We start from the raw sequence: 27,312 nt of genomic DNA on the forward strand, positions 1-27,312 counted from the left end.
GATTGGTGGATAGTTGACACTTGTGCCCCAGTGTCCCTCCAAGCGATAACCTTCTTTCCGCCCACTCTCAAGGTTTCCCTTCGCTCCGAGGGTATGAGAGAGGCATCTGGGTCTGGGGTTCTTTGGTGTGATTGGGGTGTAATGAACTGTAATCGGTTGGGGTTCTTGGGGCAGTGAGCCTTTATATGCCCCAGTTCATTACATTTAAAACATCGCCCTGCTAAGGTATCACCGGGGCGATGTTGGTTGCTGGAGACTGGTGTGGTGGGGTGAGAAGGCGTCTGGGGTTTCCCTTGGGATGTGGGTGGGGCCTTGGGTTGTCCCCGGTGATAAGGTTTTGTTTCGGCTTGCCCCTTCTGATATTCGCTCCAACTGCTACTAGCTTTTTTCTTTTCTGTCACCTCCACCCATTTGGCTCCAATCTCCCCCGCCTCGGTTACAGTTTTGGGCTTCCCATCTAGGATGTACCTTTCTATTTCCTCAGGAACACCCTCTAAAAACTGCTCCATTTGCAATAGGAAGGGCAACTCTTCCGTAGATTTAACATTTGCTCCTGATATCCAGGCATCCCAATTTTTCCCAATGTGGTAGGCATGTCGGGTAAATGACACATCAGGTTTCCACCTTAGGGCTCTGAACCGCCGACGGGCATGCTCAGGTGTTAGCCCCATTCTGATTCTGGCCTTGTTTTTAAAAAGTTCATAACTGTTCATGTGTTCCTTAGGCATTTCAGCCGCCACCTCTGCTAAGGGTCCACTGAGCTGCGGCCTCAGCTCTACCATGTACTGGGTTGGAGGGATGTCGTATCCAAGGCAGGCCCTTTCAAAATTTTCTAAGAAGGCCTCAGTATCATCGCCTGCCTTGTAGGTGGGGAATTTCCTGGGATGGGAAGTGGTACCTGGAGAGGAGTTGTTAGGATGGTCTGATGCACCCTGCCTAGTCCTTGCTGCTTCCAGTTCCATCTCTTTTTCTTTCAGCTCCATCTCTCTTTTATGGGCCTCCTGTTTGGCTTTTTCTTCTCTTTCATGGGCCTCCTGTTTGGCTTTCTCTTCTCTTTCATGGGCCTCCTGTTCAAGTTTTTTAATTTGAAGTAGTCTCTGATGTTTTTTCTCATTTTCTTCTGCTTCTAGTCTGGCCAGTTCTAGTTTGCTAGCTGCTTCACTGGTAGTCATTTTCCTGGTTTTCTTGTGCTGGGTCTCACCCTCTGCAGTTGACTGAAACTGGGATGTATTTAGCTCAGGCTCCTGCTGAGTGCTGCTGGGTTAACAGAGAGTTTCTAACTAGCTACTTCCGAGGATGTAAAAAAGAAAAAAAACACAATTCAGCTTGTAAATTATCTTTACCAGTTGTTTGCTCATTAATTGAACCCTTCTCTTAACAAAGGACCTTGTTAAAAAAACTTAACACCTCTGCCTTCAGGCAAGGAGAGATAAGATATGCATCTACCTTCAGCTCTGCTTTCCAAGCAGCTAGAAGGAAAAAAAAAATCTTACTGGCTTTTGGGTTTAAAACGATCCCACCGCTGTGCCACCATGTCAAGGCTGTATCCCTACTTTGAACTTTAGGGTACAAATGTAGGGGCCTGCATGAAAACTGCTAAGCTTATCTACCAGCTTAGCTCTGGTCCGCTGCCACCATCTTAAGAATTCCCTCCCTGGGAAGCCTTGAGAAACCTTTCACCAATTCCCTGGTGAATACAGATCCAAACTGCTTGGATCTTAAACAAGGAGAAATTGACCCTTCCCCCCTCCTTCCTTTCACCAACTCCTGGTGAATACAGATCCAAACCCCCTTTGGATCTTAAAACAAGGAGAAATCAATCAGGTTCTTAAAAAGAAGGCTTTTAATTAAAGCAAAAGGTAAAAATCATCTCTGCAAAACCAGTATGGAAAATAACTTTACAGGGTAATCAAACTTAAAGAGCTCAGAGGAATCCCCTCTGTCTTAGGTTCAAAGTATAGCAAACAAGATAAGCACTCTGGTAAAAGGTACATTTACAAGTTGAGAAAACAAAGTAAATCTAAGACGCCTTGCCTGGCTTTTACTTACAATTTTGAAATAAGAGAGACTTGTTTAGAAAGATGGGGAGAACCTGGATTGATGTCTGGTCCCTCTCAGTCCCAAGAGCGAACAACCCCTTAAACAAAGGACACACACAAAAGCCTTTCCCCCCCCAAGATTTGAAAGTATCTTGTCCCCTTATTGGTCCTTGGGGTCAGGTGTCAGCCAGGTTACCCGAGCTTCTTAACCCTTTACAGGTAAAAGGATTTGGAGTCTCTGGCTAGGAGGGATTCCATAGCACTGTACACAGGAGAGCTGTCACCCTTCCCTTTATAGTTATGACACTTATCAAGACAAGAAAATCAACGCAATTCGTTCGGACACTTTTCTGAAGCAAACGTCAGTGAAATCAACATTATATATTATTACAGGGGTCTTCAACCTGTGGTCCCTGGGGTATGCAGACTATTTCTAAGGGGGCCACAAAAGGTTGTTGTTACCATAGAACAGCGGTTTTCAATCTGTGGTCCACAGGGCCCTGGGGGTCCGCAGAATAGGTCTAAGATTTCCAAAGGGGTCTGCACCTCCATTTGAAATGTTCTAAGAGTCCACAAATGAAAAAAGTTGAAAACCACTGGATTATTATATTATCCATTTAATATTATATATACCAGTGTTTCTCAAATGGGGTCACCGCTTGTGTAGGGAAAGCCCCGGTGGGCCGGGCCGGTGTGTTTACCTGCCCCGTCCGCAGGTCCGGCCGATCGTGGCTCCCACTGGCCGCGGTTCGCCACTGCAGGCCAACGGGAGCTGCTGGAAGCGGCGGCCAGTACGTCCCTTGGCCCGCGCTGCTTCCGGCAGCTCCCATTGGCCTGCAGTGGCGAACCGCAGCCAGTGGGAGCCGCGATCGGTCGGACCTGCGGACGGGGCAGGTAAACACAGCGGCCCGGCCCACCAGGGGCTTTCCCTACACAAGCGGCGTCCCAAGTTTGAGAAACACTGATATATACTTAGGGCTTCTGATATTAGGTTTTAACCAATAAACACCATTAAAACCCTCCTGATACAACTAAACGAAAAGAAAAAGAAATCAGCGTTTCTTGGCTAAGCACCAGAACTGGTTACTTGTATCTAAGGGCTTGTCTGCACTGAGCAGCTGTGCACACCACGGGGTTGTGATTTCTAAAGCACATGCATGCGTTGCACACTCATTGGTCATGTAAACCCTGCTGGTGCACACTAAAGTTTCCCTACTGAGCTTGAACGCAGTGCTGTTTGAGACAGAACTATGTTAGTGCACTCTAGGGAACAGTACAAAGAGATTAATTATTATAATAGAAAGCGAGAAATTCCCCCCCACCATTCTTGGATATCTACATAAAACTCAAAAATTGCTAAAAATAACCCCCACAACATAAACCCCCCAGAACAGAAGCCCTACATAGATTCAACGGTTTATATTATATTGTAATGTTCCGACATTATCAAAATGAAACGTTGCAATGGTTCCAAACGGACCTTTTTCGGCATTTCTATTCTGCGGGAAATTCCGACAGTTTGACCTTTGGTTTTGTTCCAAATCAAAACGAAGCGTCAACATTTCCCACCGAGTGGAAAGTCCAAAACAGTCGGAAATGTCTACGTCTCATTCAAATGCAGAATAAAACCAAATTTCAAACGGTCAGAATTTCCCCCAGACTGGAAATCCCATTTCCGGACCAGCGCGTACCTAAATAGGTGCTAAGTTCCACCTGCAGGAGCAAGTCCAGGTCTATCTAGCGAGTGTCTCAGAGGTGACGGAGGTCAAATGGGCTCTTTGAATCACTGCTAGGTTGATCATGCTGCCTTTTCAGGCTCCTGCTGTACGGGCCTAGGACCTCTTCAGGGCAGGTTCAACAGGCCCGATACACAGTTGCCTAATAACTTGTGGGGTCACTAACATCAGCACAAAATGGGTGTAAGGACTCCTGTGACTGCTAGAGTTGGCCACCCGCCTGCCCAGGGCAGTGGGAATGGGGCCCTAGTCATTCTGTGTAAGCAGAACACTAGCAAAGCAGAATTTTCCCTCGTTTACATTTGGTGGAAGCCTTCTGCACACCCTCCCAAGGGGCAACACAGTGCGGGGGGGCGGAGGAATCAGGCCCAGGTCTTTTCTATGCTCTGTAAAGCGCCATGTGAACTTGACAATGGTTTATAAATACCCACTAAGCGGCGTGAACCATAGGGATGGAAGCAGATTCTGGGGCCACACACCCAGGTTATGCAGCTGTCCATCCAGCCAGCCCATCTCAAGCCACCGAGCAACTGTAACACACGTTTCAAACAAAGGTTTTTGTTTTGTTTCTGGAATTTCCAAGGTGGTGCTCTCAGACAACGGAATCGGGCGTGTGACTGTGCAGTCCCCAGGGGTCTGAGTTCACAGCTGTGGTGTTTAAGTACGGAGAATCGGATACACGTGTATGCTTGGGAGAAGCTACACAGTCTGAAGGCACAGCGCTGGAGCGCAAGCAAGCAACAATCCAAGGCTCCGATTCATCAACCTTCCAGTAAGAGGATTTCTGTTGTTATCTGTATGTGTACGTGCTGTGAGTGTAACAGAAGGCTGCCCCTTGCCACTCCCTGAACAAACAACAGGGACATTTTACAGGGGGAAAAACATGACACTTTATTTTTCATCCATGCATGTAAACAGCCTGGCGGGTGGACAGGCCCGAGGGAGGGACTCTGTTGGGAAGCAAACAGCCCCTTTCCCGCAAAACGCTTCCTACTGCTAACATGAGCCCTTTCGGTGTTCCCAACCGCACAGCGGAGCTGTGGAAATGACTTCCAGGCACAAACCGACTCCCCTGCCCAATTAATAAAACCATTTCCAATCACTAGGGGATTCATCAATGCAATGTTGATTCAAACTGGCCCATCAGCCCCAGGGGGCATAAGAAACAAGCCACACGATCCCACTCCTCGTCTTGGGGTTCTTTTTTCCGGGAATCCAAACAGTGACAAATAAATAATTCTCTGCTGCTTTGGCTCTTGCATAGTCAAAAAGTTTTGACCTGATTGGAAGGAAGAGTCCTATGCATCTGATTGCACTCCTGCCTCAGTGCCACATGAGGCTCGCACACATGCCCCTGACACACACAGGCCCATATGTGCGCACACACCCACCCACCCACCCAAACACACACACACACCTTGCACACACCCACACATTAGGCCCAGGTGGGCATACATGGCAAAGGAAAGGAGTGAGGTTCGGCATTACTTCAGTTCCATTTGCGAGCTGGATTTGTGGGCCCTTCTCCTTGAGGAGCGGAATTTGACGCCCAGGACGATGGTGGCAATGAAGAGGAGGAGTCCGAGGACAAGCAGGATCCACTGGCCTGCGGCGGCTTGGTTGCTATCCAGCGACATCCCCAGGAAATGGACTTTGGCACTGGCACTAGACTGCGCTTGACCTGATTGAGAAGCAAGAAGAAAAGGGGGGGTTGGAGCGATTTGCTGGGCGGGCGCATGGCAAATGGGTGGATCTGCCGAAGGCCCCATTCCTCTGCGCAAGTGGAGCCATGTAACCCCAGGGGATTGTCGGCAGAAAAACGCCCCGGACTCACGGGTGGGTCCTTGCCCAGGGAGCGTTTGAAAACAGACCCCTGGCTCGGGGGGAAGCGTCTGTTGCTACCGGTTTGCCAGGGCCGGGTCTACCGGCGAAGGAGCCTAAGCACCAGGCTGTCTTGGCAGCGACTGAGCTAAGCGCCTTGTGACGCGTTGTGCAGGGTGTGACTGTGACAGCGAGCTGCCTGCACTCCCCCACTCCAGCCCAACGGACATTTCCAGCCCCCCCACTTCCCAAACAGAGCAGCCTCATTTAGATCCCTTCTAACCCCACCCGTGAATGGACCCGGTCCTCAGGTGTGAACATCATGCCGGCGACGACTGACAGCCCTGGAGGGTGAATCCCACAGAGCAGCAGGGCAAGCTCCTCCCCCCAGCCCGGCAGCCCCTCCCTGCTGCGTGCTGGAGGGGGGAGAGGGAGGAGTCCAGTCTCAGTGACCCCTTCACTCCGTGGTCTCGCCCCCAGAGCCTGCCAGCAAGCGGGGCCGGCTGGGAACGACAGTGGTGTGGGACTCAGCGTGCCAAGCCAGGCCTCCCACGTAACACGCCGCGTTTGCGGCTGGGCAGAACTCTCTCACCCCCTCCGCTGGAGTTGGAAGTACCCGCATACGGCGTCCAGTTGTACTCGGGCCAGCCCAGGGTCTCCCTGGTCCTGGTGTTCTCCTGGATCAGCCAGTCCGTCAGTGGCTTGAAGTAGGTCATCAGGGCGTCGGCTGACATGTTGGGCTGCCCTGTGATGAGCTGCATGGCCTCCGGCCAGGGCTTGCTGAAGCCCAGCTTCATGGCGTTCCTGCGGACGAGAGCGAGCTCCTCCAGGCACTGCTGCAGCCGACGCGGGTGCCATAGCAAACAGCCCCGGCCTCCTGCCCCGGCCCGCTTAGACGATCAGGCGGGTGACTGCAGCGCATGGAGGCACACCCCAGCTAGCTAGCATGGGTACCAAAAGCAGCGAAGCCGCGGCGTCATGGACGAGCCGCCCAAGTACGTACCCAGGGTCCAGGGGCTCTGCTGTCCGTGTCCAAGCTAGCTTGGGCGCGTCACCACACCCCTCCGACCGCTGGGCAGCCAGACCCTTAGGCAGCACCGGTGGGTTGTGCCAAAGGCCTCCTCTAGGGGGCGCCACGATCGCATGCAGGCAAGGCCAGCCCGTTACTAATGCAGAGGGCGGGGGCTGAACCATGGGCTTTAATGGGGCGCGAGGCAGGAGGCAGACGCGCTGGAGGGTGTGGAGAGGGAGGCCGTTTAACCGGCAGGACCAGGCCGTGCTGACACAGGGCACCGTAGCTCAGAGGAAGACCCGGTGCTCCGGTGTAGAGCAGTCTCGCTGCAGACCCATGCAGCAGTGAAAGGGTTAAGTCTGGTATTGCTTTTCTTGGGGGGAATCTTCCCTAAAACCAGCCTTAATCCTTGCAGAAACCAAGGCGCCACCTAGTGGTGGCTTCTAATATTGCACCATATCTCCCTAGTGCAGTGGTCCCCCAACTTTTTCTGTCAGGCCCCCCCCTTACCAGTAACGGAATCTATCCACCCCCCCGGGAGCCAAGCCAGGGCTGGGAGCAGGGGCTGCAGTCAGAAGCCAGGATGGGAGCCGGGGGCTGAGGTGAAGCCAGGGCCCAAGCCATGGTCAGGGCCGGAAACTGGGGGCCGAGCGGGGCTGAGTGGCGCTACCTCCCTGCCCTCCCCATGGGGGCTGGCCCAGGCTCTGCCACACCCCCATGAACATTCCCCCCCCCCCCCCATCAGGGTGCGCCCCACAGTTTAGGGCCCTCTGCCCTAGCGAAAGACAAGTCCGTTCCCACAAACGCGGCCAACCCCTTTCAAACAGCGGCTGATACTGACTGGCTCAGATGCACCCACTGAGATAACCCGGGGAATTCAGCTGCTCCTCCCACCTCCACCACCTTGAGCCAGCCATGTCACCGGCAGGGTGGGGCAGAGGCGAACGCAGAGGTACTGGAGACCAGCCTGTCCACAAGCCTTTGGACTGGTGAGGCACAAGGATCCCAAAGCACCTGATCAACAGTCACTACTGCAGCCCTCTGGGAAGCTGCTGGGGCTGCAGATGGGGAACAGGAGGCTTAAGTGACTTTCCTGTTGAGTCAGCTGGGGAGCTGGGAATAGAACCCAGGAGTCCTGGCCCTCAGTCACTTGCCCTACACGTTCGCTCCCATCACAGAGGCGAAAGTCCCCGGGGTTAAAGGAGGGATTTAAAACTGGGGCCCGGGAACTGGAAAAGGCCATCAGGAGACGTCTGAGAGGGCAGGCTCTGTACCGGCCCCCTGGCGTTCTTACTCCCGCCACGCGGGCTCTGGACGACCCCCTAGGTCTCTTCCCGCTGCCATACTCACGCCAGCAGGGTTCCGGCTTCCTTGGACTGGTAGATGTCACATTTGTGCAGGGGCCCTGTGTCACCGGCAGCTTTGCAGAGGGCTTGGTGGAACTGGAACTGGATCACAAAACTGACAAAGTACCTGGATTGGGGGATTGGAGGGAACGTGAGCAGCAACTCTGGGGCCTCGACAGGCCACGTCAAGTATTTCCAGGCCAGGTGGAACCTGGCCGCGCATGTGCTTTGTCTGAGAGTCCGGGGAGCAGCAGGCCTCAGAGCCAGTCCCGCGCTATACAGCATGGAGCTAGGGTGACCACCTTTTCCAAATGCAAAAACGGGACACGTGCAGGAGCCCCGCCCTGCTCCATGGCCCCGCCCCATGCTCCTCCTCTTCTCCCAGAGGCTCCACCCCCTGGCCAGGCCGGAAGCCGGAGCTGGACAGTGGCAAGAGGCACCCAGGGAGCCTGGGCTGCTGTGGTGACCAAACAGCAAGTGTGAAAAATCAGGACGGGGGTGGGGGGTAATAGGCGCCTATATAAGAAAAAGCCCCAAATACCAGGACTGTCCCTATAAAATCGGGACATCTGGTCACCCTAGCTTGTGGGGAGCCCCGGACCCTCCACCAGCCCTGGGTGTGGGGCCGAGGTGCCCGAGTGCAGCCCCTGGCACATGTCCCCACTCCCCGGGGCATGCCTCCCAGGGCAGATGGAGGGTCTCCCTGGGTGGCTTTTCCTACTGCCCAGCTCCGGCTTCCAGCCTGGCCAGGGTCGGGGCCTCGGAGGGGAAGAGGAGCAGGGGGGGCCTCAAGGCAAGGGGGAATTAAGGCCCACCTCAGCCCCCCCATCCCACCAGGAAGAGGCTGGCACGCCCCTGAGCCTCGGGCAGGCACGGAGCGGTGCCATGGGGAATCCGGACAAATGCTGTCCTGGAGTCATTCAGCCCAGAACCGGGCCTTGAAATGTACATTTCGGGACTGTCCTGCCCAGTCAGGTCACCCTCCACGGGGCTATATTCAAGTGCCTGTTTGGACATACCGATGTCAATCGTCAGAGGTGCTGCTATATTCCCAATCGACTGCAGGGGACGCTTAGGACCCAGGACATTGGGGTTAGCCCCCCCAGTCTGACAAAAAGCACCACGGGCCCTTTAATCATTCAAAGAGCGACGGCAGATTAGCTCCAACATGGATGACAGCACTGCTCGCATCACCACTGCTTCCCCCAGCCCCCCAGCCTTTCCAGAGGGCTCGCCCCCAAGCCGTGACCACGTCCGGCCCTGCTCCCGGAGACACCCTGGCACAGCTGCGCACGCTCCCTGTGCACGTGGCTGACAGACAGATAACCCCCGGGCTGTAGTTCTTGGCATTGCTGGACAGGTCTAGTAGCTACAGACTGGACCACCCACGCCCATCCATGGCCCACCCCGTCAGTCCCTCCTCTCGTTGCAGCCCTTCCGCCCAGGCCAGATGAGTGGCTACGGGCTGAGCCGGCTCGTTGCCAAGCTAAGGCAAAGGGAGTCAGTAGGGGAGGGCCGGGGCACACGCGTGTAACCCCGGCCTGGCCTGCGTACCTGACATAGGGAACGTTGGCCGGGATGTGAAACTTCGCACCAGGATCAAAGTCATCCTCCGACCTGGGCACAGGTGGGCACAGCCCCTGGTACTTCAACCTGCAGGGGGCATGAGGAGAAAGTGGCGGTTAGGGACCTCCAGCCAGCACAGCTCCACGGGATGGGAGGGAGACGCCCTGTGAGCAGGGGAGGGGGCACGCAGCCAGAGAGGGACTGGTGAGAGCAGCGATGACCAGAGACCTCGTCAAGGTCGGCGAGGGGAGACGCAGTGGGAAGCTGTGGGACCCGACGGGACCTGCAAGGGGAGCATCCTCCACTGAAAAGAGATGGGTCGATTCCCCAGATTGGACCTCACGCGGCAGAGAACTGCTCCGAGCCCTTTGCTGCCCAGGGGTGCGATCTGATGTGTCCCCAATGCCAGGCAGGAGCCTCCGACTGACCTGAGGTTCCACCACTGCTGGTTATATTCGTCCTCCCGAATGCGCCCGTCAAACACCTTCCAGCGCCACTGGTCCATCAGGTACCCGAAGGGCAGGAAGGCGATTTTATCCAGGGCAATGCTCATCAAGTAGTTAATGTCACTCTCTGCAAAGGAGGGGGAGTGGACGGGGGGTCAGCGAGGCAGCGCGTGCAGCCACCCAGCAGATCCATCGTCACCCCCACTGGCCAGCAGCCCATCGACATCATCCACCTCTGATGGGCCTTGGAAAGTTCTAAGCCGACCGCTGGATGAGCAGCCAACAGCACTCAGGACCAACCGCTGACAACCTGCCCCCAGCCCCTCCCAGGCTCGCGGACTTCCGGGAAGCCCTGGTGAGCGGCCCCCGGGCAGCTCACCGTTGTTATCCTCCACTCGATCCAGCAGACCGATGCCGTGCAGGTGCTTGGGTGTGGAGACCGACAGGGCCATGACGTCGCCGATGGCCTCGTGGAAGCCGGGGTTGGCCCCGTCGCGGAAGGAGATGGGCTGGTCCTTGTACTGCAGGAAGTACTGGACGTGCCCCATCTCGTGGTGGACGGTGATCAGGTCGTCCATGTTCACCACCGTGCACTGCTTAATCCTGGAACGCGGGGGGGGGGGGGAGAGAGAGAGAGAGAGCGTGCACGGGTTAATGGGGGGCGGGGGAGGGAGAGAGAAGGGGAGAAAGCAAGCAAGCAACTATTATGTTGGCACCTATAGAAATACCTGATGCAGACAGAGACACACACCCAGACAAACAGACACAGTCACGCACCCAGACAGACCCAGACGCACCCAGACAGACAGACATGCACCCAGACGGACAGACACAGTCACGCACCCAGACGGACATGCACCCAGACAAACACAGACATGCACCCAGACAGCGAGTGAGTCTCAGAGCCCTGGTCAACTGACGCAGGCTCGCACTGCCAGGCTGAAAACATCCGTGTAGACGTTGGGGCCCGGGCTGGAGCCTGGGCTCTGAAACCCGGCAAGGCAGGAGGGTCTTGGAGCCTCGACTGCTATTTTCAGCCCCGCAGCACGAGTCCCTGGATCTGGGCTCCGAGACTCCCTGCCGCGGGCTGTTTTAGCTGCATGGACGTACCCCCCACATGCAGTTCCCAGGGCTGAAGCAGGCTTCCTGCAGGGACGCAGGCCTGAAGTGGTGCTGGACTGACACCCCGGTGCAGACTGTGGCTCTGTGTTGTTATACCCAGCCACGGACAGAGTCAATCTGCCTGCAGGCCTGGGCCAGGGCTCAAAATCCTGCTCCAGATAGGGGCGGGAACTGCCTGCCCTGCCACTGGGTTTGGCAAACAGACAAAACATCAAAGCCGTGGGCAGGGAGCAGCCTGGGACCCGTTGGGCCGGGCATCCCAGGGGGCAGGGAGCAGCCTGGGGCCCGTTGGGCCGGGCATCCCAGGGGGCAGGGAGCAGCCTGGGGCCCGTTGGGCCGGGCATCCCAGGGGGCAGGGAGCAGCCTGGGGCCCGTTGGGCCGGGCGTCCCGGGGGCCATGGAGTGGCCTGGGGCCCGTTGGGCCGGGCGTCCCGGGGGCCATGGAGCAGCCTGGGGCCCGTTGGGCCTGGCGTCCCGGGGAGCAGCCAGGATTGGCTATCGCTCTGCTAAGACCCCTCTGCCCTGTTCCAGTGCCAGCCTGGGGCACTGCCCAGCCCTGTCCCTGGAGGCACCTGAAGTCCTTGCGGTTGTAGAAGTCCCAGGCAGAGGCGTGGCACACCACCTCCCTGCCGGCTGGCTTCTCAATCATGGACTTGGCCCAGAACTCCGGCGGCATGGCGATCAGGCCCAGGGAGGTAAAGAACTTGTCCGACTCTTGAAACATCCTCTCCGGGGTCCAGCCCTGTGCAACAGCAGAGAGAGCACATGGGAGCTGGGGGCGGGGTTGCTCCAGGACGGATGGGGCAGGAAGCCGGGGACGGTAACACAGCAGCGCGTCTCGCCTCTGAAACTCAGGGCATGAGCCTGCTCCCATCAGGGTCAGGGGCCAAATTCTCATTGGTTGCAGTGGGAGCAGGAGCAGGCCCTTGGAGTATTTAGCGGGGGGGGGGGGGGATTCCTGCAGCGCCAGGGCTGGCTCTGACGCGGTCCCTGACAGAGCAATGACAGACACAGGCCATCGGGAAGGAGGAACTCAGAGTGTGTCCACACTGGGAACCAGCAGAGCTACGTCACTCAGAGGGGTGAAAATCCACACACACCCCTCCCCAAGCGATTTAGTTTAGCTGACCGAACCCCTAGTGTAGACAGCGCTAGGCCGAAGATTCAGGGATTATCTCCTGGGGCAGGGCACTGCAGTGAGTGGGATACTCTGCTGTAAAACTGGAGAGAATCAAGATAGCACCTTGCAGAGAAAATCAGAGTTCTGCTGCTGGCGCCACCTGGTAACCAGACCAGGTGGGTCCTATTAGCTCCACCCTGGGTGGAAAAGGGGCTGAATCTCCTTTGCCTTGCACCTTGTTCCATCATTCCCAGCTGTGCTAAGTGGGTGAAAATCACTCCCAGCTCAGAATGTCAGCACCCCCCACCCTTGCACGGGTGTAAAATAACTATATAAGGCGCAGAGCAACAAAATCAGGGCACAAGCACAGCGGGGTCCTGCAGGGACATGCCAAGCTCAGGAATAAACAGATGGAGGTTTATATTTCGTGTTGCTAACGACAAGGGGGGGGCTGTATGGGCCAGGGAGTCAGTGCTATGTTAAGTATCCTCTGAAGAAGTGGGCTTTTTACCCACCAAAGCTTCTGCTCAAATAAATCTGTTAGTCTTTAAGGTGCCACCGGACTCCTCGTTGTTTTAGTGCTCTGTTAGGCGCAAACCGGAGCTGCTCCTTAGAGCTGTCCCAGAACCTCCTGTTACTGAGCGCGTCTGTGTAAGTGTGAGGAGAATCAGACCCAGTGACTGCTGGTTATTCTGAGACCTGGACTGTTTCCCGGGGGAAGGGAAGTCAGCACCACCGAGAGAGGAAAAGGGGTTCCCAAGAGCAGAGTCTCAAAGGGTTCGAGCGCACTGACCTGTTTTTGCATGGCCGGGGTGGCATCCACTTTAGTGGCACTAGGGTAGGGCGTCACCAGGTCAAAAATGTTAGACCACGACTGGGCCCACATATTCCCTAGAGACCCGCAAGGGGGTTTGGGGGCAGGAAGGGGAGGAGAAAGGGAGAGAAGAACAAAGGCAAAGTTACTCCCAGCCCCGGAGCCAGAAGGGACGTCACTACCTTAGGCTATTTTCAGAGATGACAAAGGGCTTTGGACGCCTGTAAAGGGAATCCCAGGGGTGGCTCTGAAAGTCTCAGCCCTGGTTAAGGTTAAGGTCCCGGCTAAGACCTGGCAAAAGCCAGTGTAACTCCACTGCCGTCAGTGAGAGGCAGGACGGTCCAGTGGTTAGAGCACGAGACTAGGATTTAGCAGACCTGGGTTCAATTCTCTGTTCTGCCACAGACCTCCCGGGTGACTTGGGCAAGTCTCTTAGGCTCAGGTACTTAGGCTCCTGCCTTCTCTTGAGTTCTATGGAAGTTAGGAATTTTCATACCTTCGAGGATCTGGGCCTTAGCCACTCTGTGCCTCAGTTTCCCATCTGTACAATGGGGATAATGCCCTGCCCTTCCCTCACATATAAGCTTGAGAGGTGCTCAGATAGTGCAGGGATGGGGCCAGAGAGACAGAAATGGAGCTGCCCTGGCTTTGACACCCAGCTTCAGCTTGGGGCCAAGAGCCCAGAGAGGGGGGAAAACATTACCCAGTCTGTAGAGCAGCGGACTGCAAAGCAGAACTCTTGCCTTGGCAGCCGGCTCGCTGGGACTCGGGGTAGATCAGACAATTCACACGGTTGGATGCCCAGAGTTTGGTACCCGGAGCCAGACTTTGCAAAGAGCTCCGGGCGATTTCGACACGTGCAGCACCCAATGTGCTGGGCTCTTTGCAAAGCCGGGCCTCACCGGTGCTGGATCTGCGGGGAAGTCCGGTCCCTAACGACGGGCCCTGTTTTTCAGAGGACGAGGGCCCTTTCGTTCATAGAATATCAGGGTTAGAAGGGACCTCAGGAGGTCATCTAGTCCAACCCCCTGCTCAAAGCAGGACCAAGCCCCAGACAGATTTTTACCCCAGTTCCCTAAATGGCCCCCTCAAGGATTGAACTCACAACCCTGGGTTTAGCCGGCCAATGCTCAAACCACTGAGCCATCCCTCCCCTTACCCACTAGCACCATCACCCCCACATTAACAGGCTGATTCACAGCCCCATGGAAGACTGGCCAAAGGAGCCAGCTGGGAGGATGGGGTGTTAGGTCTCCGGGGTGGGGGGCAAAGGAGAAGAAGGCCCATCTCAGCCGCCAATGGCCCCAGGCCATCCCAGCACCCAGACAATAATGTCCCAAGAGAAATGCAATGGCCCCGGCCGTGCCCAGCGGGGGCCTTACCGAGCAGGTGAGCTGGGATGGGGCCCTTCAGGTTGATGCGCTCCTGCCCGTATTTGTTGTAGAGGGCGCGGCGCACGTAGGCATGCAGGTTGAGGTACAGGGGCTGCAGCTGCCGGTAGAGCTGCTCCAGGTCCGCTTCGAAGGTGGGCGTTTCGTAGAGGGATCTCCAGAAGGCCCCGTTGTCCGGGTGACCTGCCCAGATGTAGAAGGAGAGCGGGGATCGTGAGCCCTGCCGCTGATCTCCACGGGCTGCACCAGCCCTGGCCCGGGGATGGCCCTGCCCCCTCGCTCCGGGGCTGGAAGTGTGGGGTGAGGGCGGCCAACTGAGCCATTGTGGTTGGCTCCAGGTGACCTTCCTCGTCTCCCTCATCTAGCTCCTGTCACGCTGGGCTCTCAGAGACCCCTGACCCCTTTCCAGGCCACAGCCAGGACCTTGCTGGGGGCTGCTGCTTTTTACTCCACTTCCCTTCAGCCAAGCCCGTGAACCCTGCGAGGCATTCGCCTGGGACTGTGGTGAGATTGTCACAGGAGCCTAAGGAAAGCAGAGGCCTGGGGGGAACTGGGCACTGAGGAAAAGGAGGATTGTGTCTGAGTGAGGAGCTCAGGGTTGGGCGCAGGGAGCTGGAGGCCTATGATAAATTTTCTGCAGTGGGGTAGGGATGGGAGCGGAGTGGGGCAGGGATGGGGGCGCATTGGGGGGCAGGGATAGCAGTGTAGTGGGATGGGCACAGGGGGTGGGGACGGGAGCACAGTGGGGTGGGGATGGGGGTGAATTGGGCAGGGATAGGAGTGTGGTGGGATGGGCACAGTGGGGTGGGGATGGGAGCAGAGTGGGGCAGGGATGGGGGTGCATTGGGGGCAGGGATAGGAATGTGGTGGGACGGGCACAGGGGGTGGGGATGGGAGCACAGTGGGGCGGGGCCGGGGGGCCGGGTATGGGAATGCAGTGGGGTAGACATGGGAGCGGAGTGGGGCAGGGATGGGGGTGAATTGGGCAGGGATAGCAGTGTAGTGGGACGGGCACAGCGGGTGGGGACGGGAGCACAGTGGAGCAGGGATGGGCACAGTGGGGTGGGGATGGGAGCACAGTGGGGCAGGGATGGGGGTGAATTGGGCAGGGATAGGAGTGTGGCGGGACAGGCACAGGGGGTGGGGATGGGAGCACAGTGGTGTGGGGATGGGGGGGCGGGTATGGGAGTGCAGTGGGGTAGACATGGGAGCAGAGTGGGGCAGGGATGGGGGCGCATTGGGGGCAGGGACAGCAGTGTGGTGGGATGGGCACAGGGGTGGGGACGGGAGCACAGTGGGGCGGGGACGGGAGCACAGCTGGGAGAGGGTCTGCCAGCGGGCAGGCTGTGTCTTTAGGAAGTGGTGGGCCCTCTCCGTTTTGGGAAGGCAATTCCATAGCTCACCATTGAGCCTGGCTGCCTTGTTGCTTAGCTCCACGTATCTCTTGTATTTGCTTTTGATTTCCTTCCCAGAGGCGTCCCGCCAGCCCTTCCAGGAGAAGAGGAGCTCGTCGTAATCCCGCGACTTGGCTAGGATGTCGGTGAGGTCTGCAAAGAGAGGAAACGACCATGGACCCCCTGCTGTGCCGCGTAACGTCCCGGGATCTGGGCACCCCTGGAGTTCCCTGCTGAACCCACGTCCCCAGCCGCAGCCTCTTCTACCCGTAGATCAGCCACCCCAGAACGGTTCCCATTGCCCGGTCCTCCTTCACCTGCCCAGGCTCTCCTCCTAGGCCTCTACTGCAAACGTCCCCACGAGCTCACCTGGCGGGACCGTCTCCCGCTCCCCGCGAGCTCACCCCATGGGACCGCTGCTCCCTGCCATCGTTCTAACTCCGCTTTTCCCTCTAAGTCACCTTCTCCCAAAGCCTTCCTGGGGGAGCCCTTGTTGGTCACAGTTTTCTCTATGGTCCATGTGAATGTAACCCGTCCTCTATATTTCACGTGCTCTGGAAATGAGGTGGAACCTCATTCTGCTGGGGAGATCCTAGTTGCTCCAGAGCAATCCAGTAGGGTTGGCTAACACATTGATACTAGGATCTGTTGGGTTGTAGCCCTCACAGCTGAGATCAAATGAGATTGGAATCGCCCGGGCATTTGGGAACTGTCCCACTCTTTCCTCCTAGTTTGCTGCACACACATATGGAGATCCCAGCCTTAATTTCTGGGGCTTCTTCAGAGAACTTCAGGTGCTGGGTGGTGGTGGTGGGCACCTACCATTCCCGGGAGGCCTTGCTACATCTTACCAGGATCCAATGGATAGCACTTGCCCTGTCCCTTGCAGACCTTGGCTACGCTGTATGTGGTCTCCATATCCGAGAGGATGTTGTTGTACTGAAAAAGAAATTGTATCCACTTAGATGCCTGCTTATTGCTCTGCGCTCGGAGACAATCATAGAATATCAGGGTTGGAAGGGACCTCAGGAGGTCATCTAGTCCAACTCCCTGCTCAAAGTAGGACCAATCCCCAATCCAACGGCTTAGCCTGTCTCCAGCCACCCTTCTCTGGCCCTTCCATCCAGAGATCTCAAAGCACTTTATAGACATGAATGAATTCAGCCTCACCACTGCCGGGAAGGTAGGGAACGAACATCCACGTTTCACAGGGTGTGTGTATGGTGGGGGGAAGTGGAGGCACAGAGAGACGAGACCTGCCCAAGCTCAATCTGTGAGCCAGTGGCAGCCCCAGGGGCCCGAATCTCCAACCCACAGGATGCAAATCTCCCTCATTTACTCAATGGGAGTTCTGTCTCTCCTGTAAGGGAGGCTGGAGCCTGGGAATCCCGCTACCATGCTCTGGGCACTAGCCGATACTCCTCCCTGCCCTCCCACACAAACACTCTCTGTCTCTTTCAACAAGAGAACATGGGAAACCAAGTGGTTTAATGGTGTCAGTCCACGCCTGGCATAACTGTACTAAGAGAGCCGTTGAAAAATGAGCCATAGGTCAGTCGCCTCATGCCCCCGTTCTCTGTATAGGCAGAGCTCCTGTGTCAGACTACATCTCCCATGATGCACGAGAGTCTCCCCTTTTGGGGATGGGAGGCAGTGCATCATGCGACATTGAGTCCAATTGGGGAACCCAAACAACAAACGAGAATGGGGGCATGAGGAAACCAAACTACAACTCCAACAAGGCACCATGGCAGCATGTCCAAATTGAAATATTTTGACTTTCAGGCAGTCAGTTTTTAGATAAAAGAAATCAGTTTTTTTCCATGGAAAGCAGATCCTTTTTGCAAAACAATGAAGTTGAAAAAAACAATGTTCTGTCAAAAAAACAGTTTCGATTGAAAAATGTTGACCAGCCCTAATTACTAATCAGCCAGCCAGCTCAGACACGGTACCAAATTCATGGCCTCAGACCTTCCTGGCTGGCCCTATGTGGCTTCCAAGGGTCAGAACTCAGCCTCCCCCTACAACACAGACGCCACCACGTGGAACTAAAGGAGAATCTCCAGGAGGTGTTAGGAGGAGCAGGGCCCATGACAAGCGCTTCTGCTTTTGGGGGTTGATTAATTTCATTTGGGGGGGTATTTTTAGCAATTTTTGAGTTTTATGCAGATGTCCAAAAATCAGGGGAGTTTCAGGACTTTCTCTTTGTATGTACGGGAATGAATCATGATCTACAGGATTCGTTCCAGCATATCTCTTTGTAATGTTCCCTCGGGTGCTCTAACATAGTATTTTTTCAAACCGCACGGTGTTAAAGGGCACTAAGGAACCTTCAGGGCACACTAGCAGGGTCTACATCAGTGGTCTCCAACCTTTTTACGCCCAAGATCACTTTTTGAATTTAAGGGCAACCCAGGATCTACCCCGCCCTGCTCACTCCATCCCCCCCGCTTGCTCTCCCCCACCCTCACTCACTTTCACCGGGCTGTGGCAGGGGGTTGTGGTTCGGGAGGGGGTGCGGGCTCTGGGCTGGGGCCGAGGGGTTCGCAGTGTGGGAGGGGGCTCCGGGATGAGCCTGGTGCAGGGGGTTGGGGTGTAGGAGGGGGTACGGGGTGTTGGCTCTTGGAGTGGGGTCAGGGCTGGGGCAGGGGTGCAGGAGGGGGTAGAGGGTGCTGGCTCTGGGAGGCAGGTCAGGGCTGGGGCTTGGGGTGCAGGAGGGGGTTCGGAGTGCAGGAGAGCATTTGGGGTGCTGGCTCTGGGAGGGGGCTCAGGGCTTGGGCTTGGGTGCAGGAGGGGGTATGGGGTGCTGGCTCTGAGAGGGGAGTCAGGGCTGGGGCAGGGGGGGTTGGGGTGCTGGCTCTGGGAGGGGGCTCAGGCCTGGGGCAGGGGCTTGGGGTTCAGGAGAGGGTTTGGGGTGCAGGAGGGGGTATGGGGTGCTGGCTCTGGGAGGGGGGCCAGGGCTGGGGCTTGGGGTGCAGGAGGGGCTTGGGGTGCAGGAGGGGCTTGGGGTGCTGGCTCTGGGAGGGGGCTGGGGCTTGGGTGCAGGAGGGGGTTTGCGGTGCAGGAGGGGGTATGGGGTGCTGGCTCTGGGAGGGGGGGCAGGGCTGGGGCAGGGGGTTGGGGTGCAGGAGGGATCTTGGGGTGCTGGCTCTGGGAGGGGGCTCAGGGCTGGGGCTTGGGATACAGGAGGGGGTTCGGGGTGCAGGAGGGGGTATGGGGTGCGGCCTCCCACCAGGGGGCACTTACCGCAGGAGGCTCCTGGGTTGGTGGCACAGCAAGGCTAAGGCAGGTTTCCTGCCTGCCCTGGCCCTACGCTGCTCCTGGAAGGCTCCGCACGCTGCCCCTCTCTGCTGGCACCGCCCCCTCAGCTCCCATTGGCCACAGTTCCCGGCCAATGGGAGCTGCGGGGGTGGTGCTTGCAGGCAGGAGCAGCATGCGGAGACCCCTGCCCCCCCCCCCACAGGGGGCCACTTCTGGAAGTGGCGTGGGGCCGGGGCAGGCAGGGAGCTTGCCTTAGCGGTAGCCCCCCTGCACCACCGTAGATCGCAATCGACTGGGAGAGTCGCCAGGTTCGACCTGTCGATCGCGATCAACCGGTTGGTGACACGGGTCTACATGGACCAATCAATGTACAACACATTTGTGCGCTTTAGAATTCCCCCCCCCCCATGGTGTGCATTACAGCTCCGTGTAGACAAGCCCTTCGATACAAGTAACCATTTCCAGTGTTTATGGGATAAACACAGATTTCATTTGTTGTGTATCGGGAGAGGGTTTAATCAGTGTCCTACCTAGGACACACACAGTTGAGCAGTACTGATCCCATCCAGGAGAGGGCAGTGGCACGCGCACACACACACACACACACACACACACACACACACACACACACACACACACACACACACACACACACACACACACACACACACACACACACACACGTATCTGGGAGGCGGGGGAAGCATTTCTCTAGGGGCGAACTGACCTGCTCAGTAAAGTCTCTTTATTGTGACTGGGAATAATCGGTGTTTTAATGGGGACATTGTGCCTCCTGCCCAAGCCTGCTGGAACCCACCATCCCATCCTAATGTGATGTTGTGGCTACGGCGGGGGCTGCGCTCGGACTGTGCTGCTTGAGGAGGTGGACGGGCAGGGAAGGAGGGAGCGTGCAGACACACTTTGGCATACTCCGCTGGATCATGAAAAACACATTTCCAGGTAGGGTGACCAGACAGCAAGTGTGAAAAACCAGGACAGGGGGTGGAGGGTAACAGGCACCTAGAGAAGAAAAAGCCCCAAATATCGGGACTGTCCCTGTCTGGTCACCGTATTTCCAGGATCAGAGCTAGCCCAGGTGCAGCCCTCCAGCCAACAGCAACACAGAGTTATGCAAAGCAGCCCACTGCTGCCCCCGCTTTTCCTAGGAGATTACAGGCCCCAGCATGCAATGCTCCAGCTGCATTTCAAGAGCCAAGCCACACTGCATGCTGGGACATGTAGTCTTTGGTTGGTGAACCCCGTGGGGCAGGGATTGTGCCTTCTCTGCTTGGGAAGCTCCCAGCGTGCTGGCTCAGCTCTGCGTGGAAGACGTGGGAGGCCACAATCCGCTCCATGTTAAGCAGGGCCTTGTGGGTGCTGTCCCAGAACACCCAGCCTCCCCCTCATCTCACCTCCTTCAGCTCCAGTTCCGGCAGGGCGGCTCTCTCAATGTCGCTCAGTTTCTTCAGGATGCGCCTGACGCTCTGGTCCTGGAAGTCAGAGTAGTCGAACTGCCGGGCCTGCATGCCGTGCTTCAGGGTGTGGGCTGACATCTCCAGGTTCTTCTCCAGCTGCAGGACCAAGGGGGGACAGGAAAGGAATCACCCGATTGGGGGTGATCAGACGCAGCCCCCGCTAAGAATACTGGCGCGTGTGATGGGCAGCTATGGCATGCTCTCACCGCGGGCTGGCCAGAGACCTAGGTCTAGGTCTAGGTCTAATCTACAAATGAGGCCCAACTCATTTAGGGGTGCTGGGAGAAAGGCACCTCCCAGCGTATGAATGCTACTCTCTGGCTACCAGTATGTGGATGCCTCCCGCCTGGCAACAGCAGGAGCTGCCCTGGTTTTCTGGGCTTGTCTGCAATGGACTTTGGGTACAACCTGCCTGACTTTGCTGTCAGCATCACACTGTATGGCCTGCAGCCCGGTCTCATACCATGATCTGCTTGTTGTGGTCCGTGATGTTGGTGTTGTACGCCCAGGACGCCTCGCTGTAGGCGTTCCACACCACTTCGGCCGTGCTGTTGTACTCCGCCAAGAAGTCTTTGGCTTGTGCTTCATCCGCTATTTTATCTAGAAGGGGGAAAAACCCAATGGATAAAGCCGCCAAATGAGCTCTTCCCCTTGTGTGAGCAGAACCTCCTTGGAGAATCCATGACTGAGCCCTCGCCAGTGCCACAGGCTCTCCATGCACCTGAGTGGGCTCCACTTCCTGCCCTGGTGCCCCCTTAGAGGAACATGACAGGAGAAGCCAACAGATGAGTGGCAGGTGGACGCTAGTGGAGCATCTGCCTTTGTTCATCTGGACAGGAGTAGCCCGGCATTCTAGACTGTACTAGTCAGCCAATCAGAATGCAGCACAGAATGCTACCTCATGGATTATCTGTTACATCAGGAGAGCAGGAATTACTATAACGAAGGAGACCATTGGTCCATCTAGTTGTGGATCAGGTGTCCAGCCAATGACGCGTGTTTCAAAGGAAGGTGCAGTGCCCCACGAAGCACGGGATTGTGTGATGCTCTCCGGAGCCCAGCTGGAGAACGGTGCTATTTCTGACTAGCCCATCTCACCGCGCTCTAGCAGAGACATCCTCCACCTTCCACGTGTATTCTGAGCAATGCCACGCTGTGTCCATCTGGGGATACCTCCCAACACCCCTGGACCCAGCTCTGGGGCAAAGGGACAGCGCTGAGGCTTTACCGATGCCGTCAGGGTAGCCCTCAGGGACAGGCGGGCGCCACTCGAAGTCCGGCCAGCCCAGTGTTTCATTCCTTTCATTGTTCTGTTTCTGAAGCCACGTTGTCACAGGGCTGAAGTACTCCAGTAGGGCCCCAGCGTCCATCTTCTCCATGCCAGTCAGATTGAAGAGGATCTCTTGCCACGGCTTGGAAGAGCCAGCTTTCAACACCTCACTGCAGAGAACCGGGAAAACAAATGCCAGCAAGAGACAATGAGATGGACAGCCCCAAGCACAGCATGGGTGGTTTTGCACATCAAGATACGGGTGTGATACTGGCAGAGCAGGTGCCAGCTCATGCCAAAATCCCCATGGCTCCATTGAACGCTGACACACACATAGCTGGAATCAGTCTGGCTCCCCTGTGTGTTAGTATTATTAAAACAGGTATTAGAATGATAAAAATGTGTCTAGACTTTATTGAATGCTTGTGAGTTGCTGCATGCATTAATCTCACTGATAGCATCTGTACCCCATAGTGTAATATTTGAGCAGTTGTATTGTGACCCTCTGTGACTCTCCAGACAGGAGAGAGACATTAATTGCTGTTAAGTGCTGATCATCAACAGAATGTGTTATGTCCTCCCCAACAGGAAAGGTCCATCGACACCAGACAGACTATTGTGGGACGTTAAAGAGCAGAGCCGTCCTTACCAATATGCAAACTACGCAGCTGCGCAGGGCACCAGGAAATTTGGGGCACCAAATTGCCCCAAATTTCCTGGTGCCCTATGCAGCTGCGTGCTGCTCCAGCGGCCAGCCCGGCCGGCCAGGAAACCTGTCCCCGCTGCTGCTCCGCTCCTGCCCCGCCTCTTCCCACCCCTGCTCCACCCCAGCCCCACCCCCATTCCACCCCTTCCCCAAAGCCCCTGCTCCGCCCCCACCCTGCCTCTTCCCACCCCTGCTCCGCCCCAGCCCCGCCCCCACTCCACCCCTTCCCCTGAACTACGTGCCGGGGGACTGCAGAAGGGGTCAGGAGTGCCCCGCACTCATCGGGCGGCGGGAAGTGGAGCAACCCGGCCCCAGCCCGCTCCGCTCTGCCGGCTCCCAGCTCCGCCGCCAGTGAGTGTTGGGGGGTGGTTCCCCCCGTGACCCCAAGTCCCAAGGCTGGGAGCCAGGGGAGCAGAGCGGAGTGGGCTGGGGCTGGGTCACTCCACTTCCTGCCGCCCAGTGAGTGCGGGGGCGTGCCCACCCTGCAATCACCGGTCGGCAGGAAGTGGAGCAACCCGGCCCCAACCCGCTCCACCGGCTCGTGCTGGGGGGCGGTTTCCCCCCTGCCCCCCAAGCCTGCTCCTGCCCCCCACAGACCTTGGGTGCAGCCCCCCCCCCACGGAGGCCTGGGAATGCCCCCCTCCTCCCGCAGAGGCCTGGGGCCAGTCCCCCCCACGGGGGGGCTGCATGGGACACCACAATGTCTAGGGATGGCCCTGTTAAAGAGGATAAAAGACTTTGTTGTTCTGCCCTCCTTCCCATGAAGAGGAGTCATGTAAGTGGATTCCTCTGATCAGCTGAGTTTGCAGCTCAGAGCACATGGCAGGAAGGGATAAAAACCCCAAACAAAAGGAACCTGGTATCTCTATGCTGCTTGGATGCTGGGGGGCCAGGGTTTTCTAGCTATAAGCAAGAGATCCCCAGCCGCTTATCCTGGGCTAGCCCTAAAGGACATATACAACTTGCTGATTATAGAACTTCTATTCCCTTTTGAAACTTGATTGTAATTGATTTGTGTATATATATTGACCTGCTTTAACCTTGGAAATAACTCTCTAATTTCCTTTTCCAACGTAATCAATCTTTATATAGTTTATGAGAACATTGGCTACAAGTGTTGGCTTTGGTGTGAGAGCTCTGGTGTGACCTGGGGTCAGTGACTGGTCCGTTGAGACTGGGACTAACCTGAATATTGCTGTGATTCTTGGCATAAGGGACCATCTGTCACAAAAGTATCTTCACCTGGGTGGTGAGGTAGATGGGGGTATCCAAGGGGACTCCATGCATAGGCTGTTATAGGGCCTGAGGAGTTCACACTTGGTAACTGTTTGATGAGCTTTAAGTGTAGAACTCACAGTCAGTTTGGGGTTTGTGCCCTGCTTCCTAACAGTCTGCCCCGAGTCACAGCAGCCAGCATTATGGGCAATTGATTCCCAGGCTTCAGGAGATCAACTGGCCACTCCGGGCTCAGGGGAGCATCTCTTCTCACCATGTGCTTAGGTCACTTGGGGAAATGACACCCAGGCCCCTAAATCACTTAGGTGTCTTTAAAAATTTGACAGCTGGACTTTCTGTTTTTGGGCTTCGCTCTGGCCTGGAGTTGCACCGACTTACACTAGTGCTGGATTTGCAGAAAGCAGAGTCTTTACACACATCGCCCCACCCATCCCTGTATGAAGAACCTGTCCTTAGCTGGGACTTGAACAGGGATTCAGGCGTTTAAAACAGCCACTTGAGCTAAAGGGTAATCTTCAGCTAGCCCTAGTGGAGAGACTGACAGCCTCCTGGACTCCGGCCTGTAGGGAGCAAGGCCATCACATATCCCCCAGATGAATGGATGCACTGATCCCATACGAACAGCCAGACTGGCTCAGACCAACAGTCCCTCTAGCCCAATCTCATGTCTTCTGACAGTGGCCAATGCCCGATGCTTCAGAGGGAACCAATGAGAGAGAGGCTAGTGGGGAATGAAGACACACACACACCCCTGCCTTTTGTGACCCCTCGTGGTCCTTTCTAACCGCCCTGCTAGGGCTGGGGCTCCGGGCTGAGCAGCTCACCCTCTTCTTTCCCAAATCCACCCTTGGCTCTCACCTGAGTTTCGCTCCCGCCTCTTTGGACATGTAGATGTCACAGGTGTGCAGGGGGCCAGTGTGATTGGCAGCTTGGCACAGGGCCTTGTGAAACTGGAACTGCAGGATAAAACTCACAAAGTACCTGCGAAGAAAGCAAGTGCCATAAGAACATGAGAACGGCCAGACTGGGTCAGACCAAAGGTCCATCTAGCCCAGTATCCTGTCCTCTGACAGTGGCCAGTGCCAGGTGCCCCAGAGGGACTGAACAGAGCAGGTAATCATCAAGTGATCCATCCCCTGTTGCTCATTCCCAGATTCTGGCAAACAGAGGCTAGGGACACCATCCCTGCCCATCCTGGCTAATAGCCATTGATGGACCTATCCTCCAGGAACGTATCTAGTTCTTTTTTGAACCCTGTTATAGTCATGGCCTTCACAACATCCTCTGGCAAGGAGTTCCACCGGTTGACTGCGTTGTGTGAAAAAATACTTCCTTTTGTTTGTTTTAAACCTGCTGCCTATTCATTTCATTTGGAGCCACAGCAGAGTCCTCAGGGCTGAGCAATGGGAACAGGGGAGAGACCAGCCGATCTCCGCTGCAGGGAGGAGGTCCCCCACCCCGGTACCCATCTATCTATCCACATATACACCGACCCATCCATCCACCCACCCTCCTGCCATTTACATTCTTCACATCTTTGGAATCACTCTAGGCCCTGGGCAATAAAGTGCCCAGATGGTGACTGGTGTGATTAGGTTGTTTCAGAGTCCAACCAGGGGTTTTTGTGCTGACAAAGGGGAGGAGATGAGAGAGCGCACTGGGGTCAGACAGAAGCACTGTGTACATTTCACCGGCTCTGCTCTGTACTCTGGTCTCCTGACGCTGCAGAGCTGGGCTCCCCATACTGTACTGTGCTGTACCCCAATCCTGACCCACAGCACCCCCTGTCATTGCAGACCTGGGCTCCCCACACAGCTCTGCCGATGGTGATTCTGTGTTGTGCCATTACAAACATTGTGAGAATCAGGGGCGATAGCATCGAATACCTTTAGGTTACCCAGGCTTTATAGGAGAGTCTCCAGGAGCTGTCACTAATTTTAAGGCTCACTGGGGCCCAGCCACATACCAACTTAGTTAGTACACGGCATAGTTCACCCCTTATTACTCCAGTGCAGGGCCCCACGCAGGTTTGCCGGCGGGCCTTTCTCCTGGCCTGCAGAACTCCCCGCCGGAGAGACAGATAGGTACGGCCGAGAGCTCTGCGGGTGCCCCTCGCTGCGGATCTGGAGGACCCTGCCTGATCCGGACAGCAAGCTGCAGCCCCTTCCTGTGGCTTTTGTGATACAGATAAACGTGCCCCAAAGGACTAGAGTGGAGGCTCGTCACATTCAGGCCGGTGGATTGGCCCAGCGCACCCCCCCCACGCGAGTGGTCCGAGAAGCAAGTCACATGCCGCTCCAGTACCTGATGTAGGGGGTGTTGCCGGGGATGTGATACTTTGCACCAGGGTCGAAGTTGCTTTCATTCCTTGAAACGGGAGGACAGATGCCCTGATATTTAGTTCTGTAGAACAAAGGGGTGGGGGGGACAAAATGAACAGCATTAGCAGGGGCCTGAAGGAATCGGACAGATGAGCCACCCCTCGGTGTGTGAGGAGTAAACAGGAAACAAGAAGAAGGAAGAGGGGAAGCTATAGTGATGAACAACCCTGAACGTGTCTGGGGCTTAATTTCAGATATTTCTATCAACCCACCCCCCAAACATACCCATCCATCTATCCACATATACACCCACCCACCCACCCATCTATCCACATATATACCCACCCATCCATCCACCCATCCATCTATCCACATATACACCCACCCACATACCCATCCATCCACCCACCCACGCACCCACATACCCATCCATCCATCTATCTTCGCACATACATACCCATCCAACTATCCACATATACACCCACCCACATACCCATCCATCCAACTATCTTCGCCCAAACATACCCATCCATCTATCCACATATACACCCACCCATCCATCCACCCACCCACATACCCATCCATCTATCCACATATACACCCATCCATCCATCCATCCACCCACCCACATACCCATCCATCCATCCACCCAATCACCCACCCTCATACCCATCCATCCATCTATCTTTGCACAAACATACCCATCCATCTATCCACATATACACCCATCCATCCATCTATCCACCTATTCACCCACATACATACCCATCCATCCATCTTCGCACAAAGATACCCATCCATCTATCCACATATACTCCCCCCCACCCATCCACCCACCCACATACCCACCCATCCATCCATCCACCCACCCACACACCCATCCATCTATCCACATATACACCCACTCACCCATCCATCCACCCACCCGCCCCAAACATACCCATCCATCTATCCACATATACACCCACTCACCCATCCATCCATCCATCTTCACACAAACATACCCATCCATCTATCCACATATACACCCATCCATCCACCCATCCACCCACATACCCATCCATCTATCCACATATACACCCACCCACCCACATACCCATCCATCCATCCATCCACCCACCCACATACCCACCCATCCATCCATCTATCTTCGCACATACATACCCATCCAACTATCCACATATACACCCACCCACATACCCATCCATCCATCTATCTTCGCCCAAACATACCCAT

General features: G+C 56.0%; 1 protein-coding gene across 2 annotated transcripts in view; it reads right to left on the reverse strand.

Moving 5' to 3' along the window:
- Positions 1-4,640: 4,640 nt before the first annotated feature.
- ACE (angiotensin I converting enzyme) overlaps positions 4,641-27,312 on the reverse strand; it is a 59,782-nt gene continuing 37,110 nt past the window's right edge. Inside the window, exons 10-25 of one of the 2 annotated variants that reach the window (XM_065422491.1) lie at positions 26,060-26,158; positions 24,614-24,736; positions 21,772-21,983; positions 21,007-21,143; positions 20,481-20,639; positions 16,659-16,746; positions 15,817-15,960; positions 14,405-14,596; positions 13,002-13,099; positions 11,661-11,830; positions 10,346-10,569; positions 9,949-10,093; positions 9,509-9,607; positions 7,959-8,081; positions 6,213-6,400; positions 4,641-5,456 (exon numbers count right to left, since the gene is read on the reverse strand). In XM_065422491.1, the coding sequence (XP_065278563.1) occupies positions 5,260-5,456; positions 6,213-6,400; positions 7,959-8,081; positions 9,509-9,607; positions 9,949-10,093; positions 10,346-10,569; positions 11,661-11,830; positions 13,002-13,099; positions 14,405-14,596; positions 15,817-15,960; positions 16,659-16,746; positions 20,481-20,639; positions 21,007-21,143; positions 21,772-21,983; positions 24,614-24,736; positions 26,060-26,158 (2,398 nt within the window). In that variant the 3' untranslated portion in view covers positions 4,641-5,259. Of the gene's footprint in view, positions 5,457-6,188; positions 6,401-7,958; positions 8,082-9,508; positions 9,608-9,948; positions 10,094-10,345; positions 10,570-11,660; positions 11,831-13,001; positions 13,100-14,404; positions 14,597-15,816; positions 15,961-16,658; positions 16,747-20,480; positions 20,640-21,006; positions 21,144-21,771; positions 21,984-24,613; positions 24,737-26,059; positions 26,159-27,312 lie in introns of both variants that reach the window. The other variant, XM_065422490.1, reaches the window with a different exon arrangement.

This window comes from Emys orbicularis, chromosome 25, assembly GCF_028017835.1.
Source record: "Emys orbicularis isolate rEmyOrb1 chromosome 25, rEmyOrb1.hap1, whole genome shotgun sequence".
NCBI lineage: Eukaryota > Metazoa > Chordata > Testudines > Emydidae > Emys > Emys orbicularis.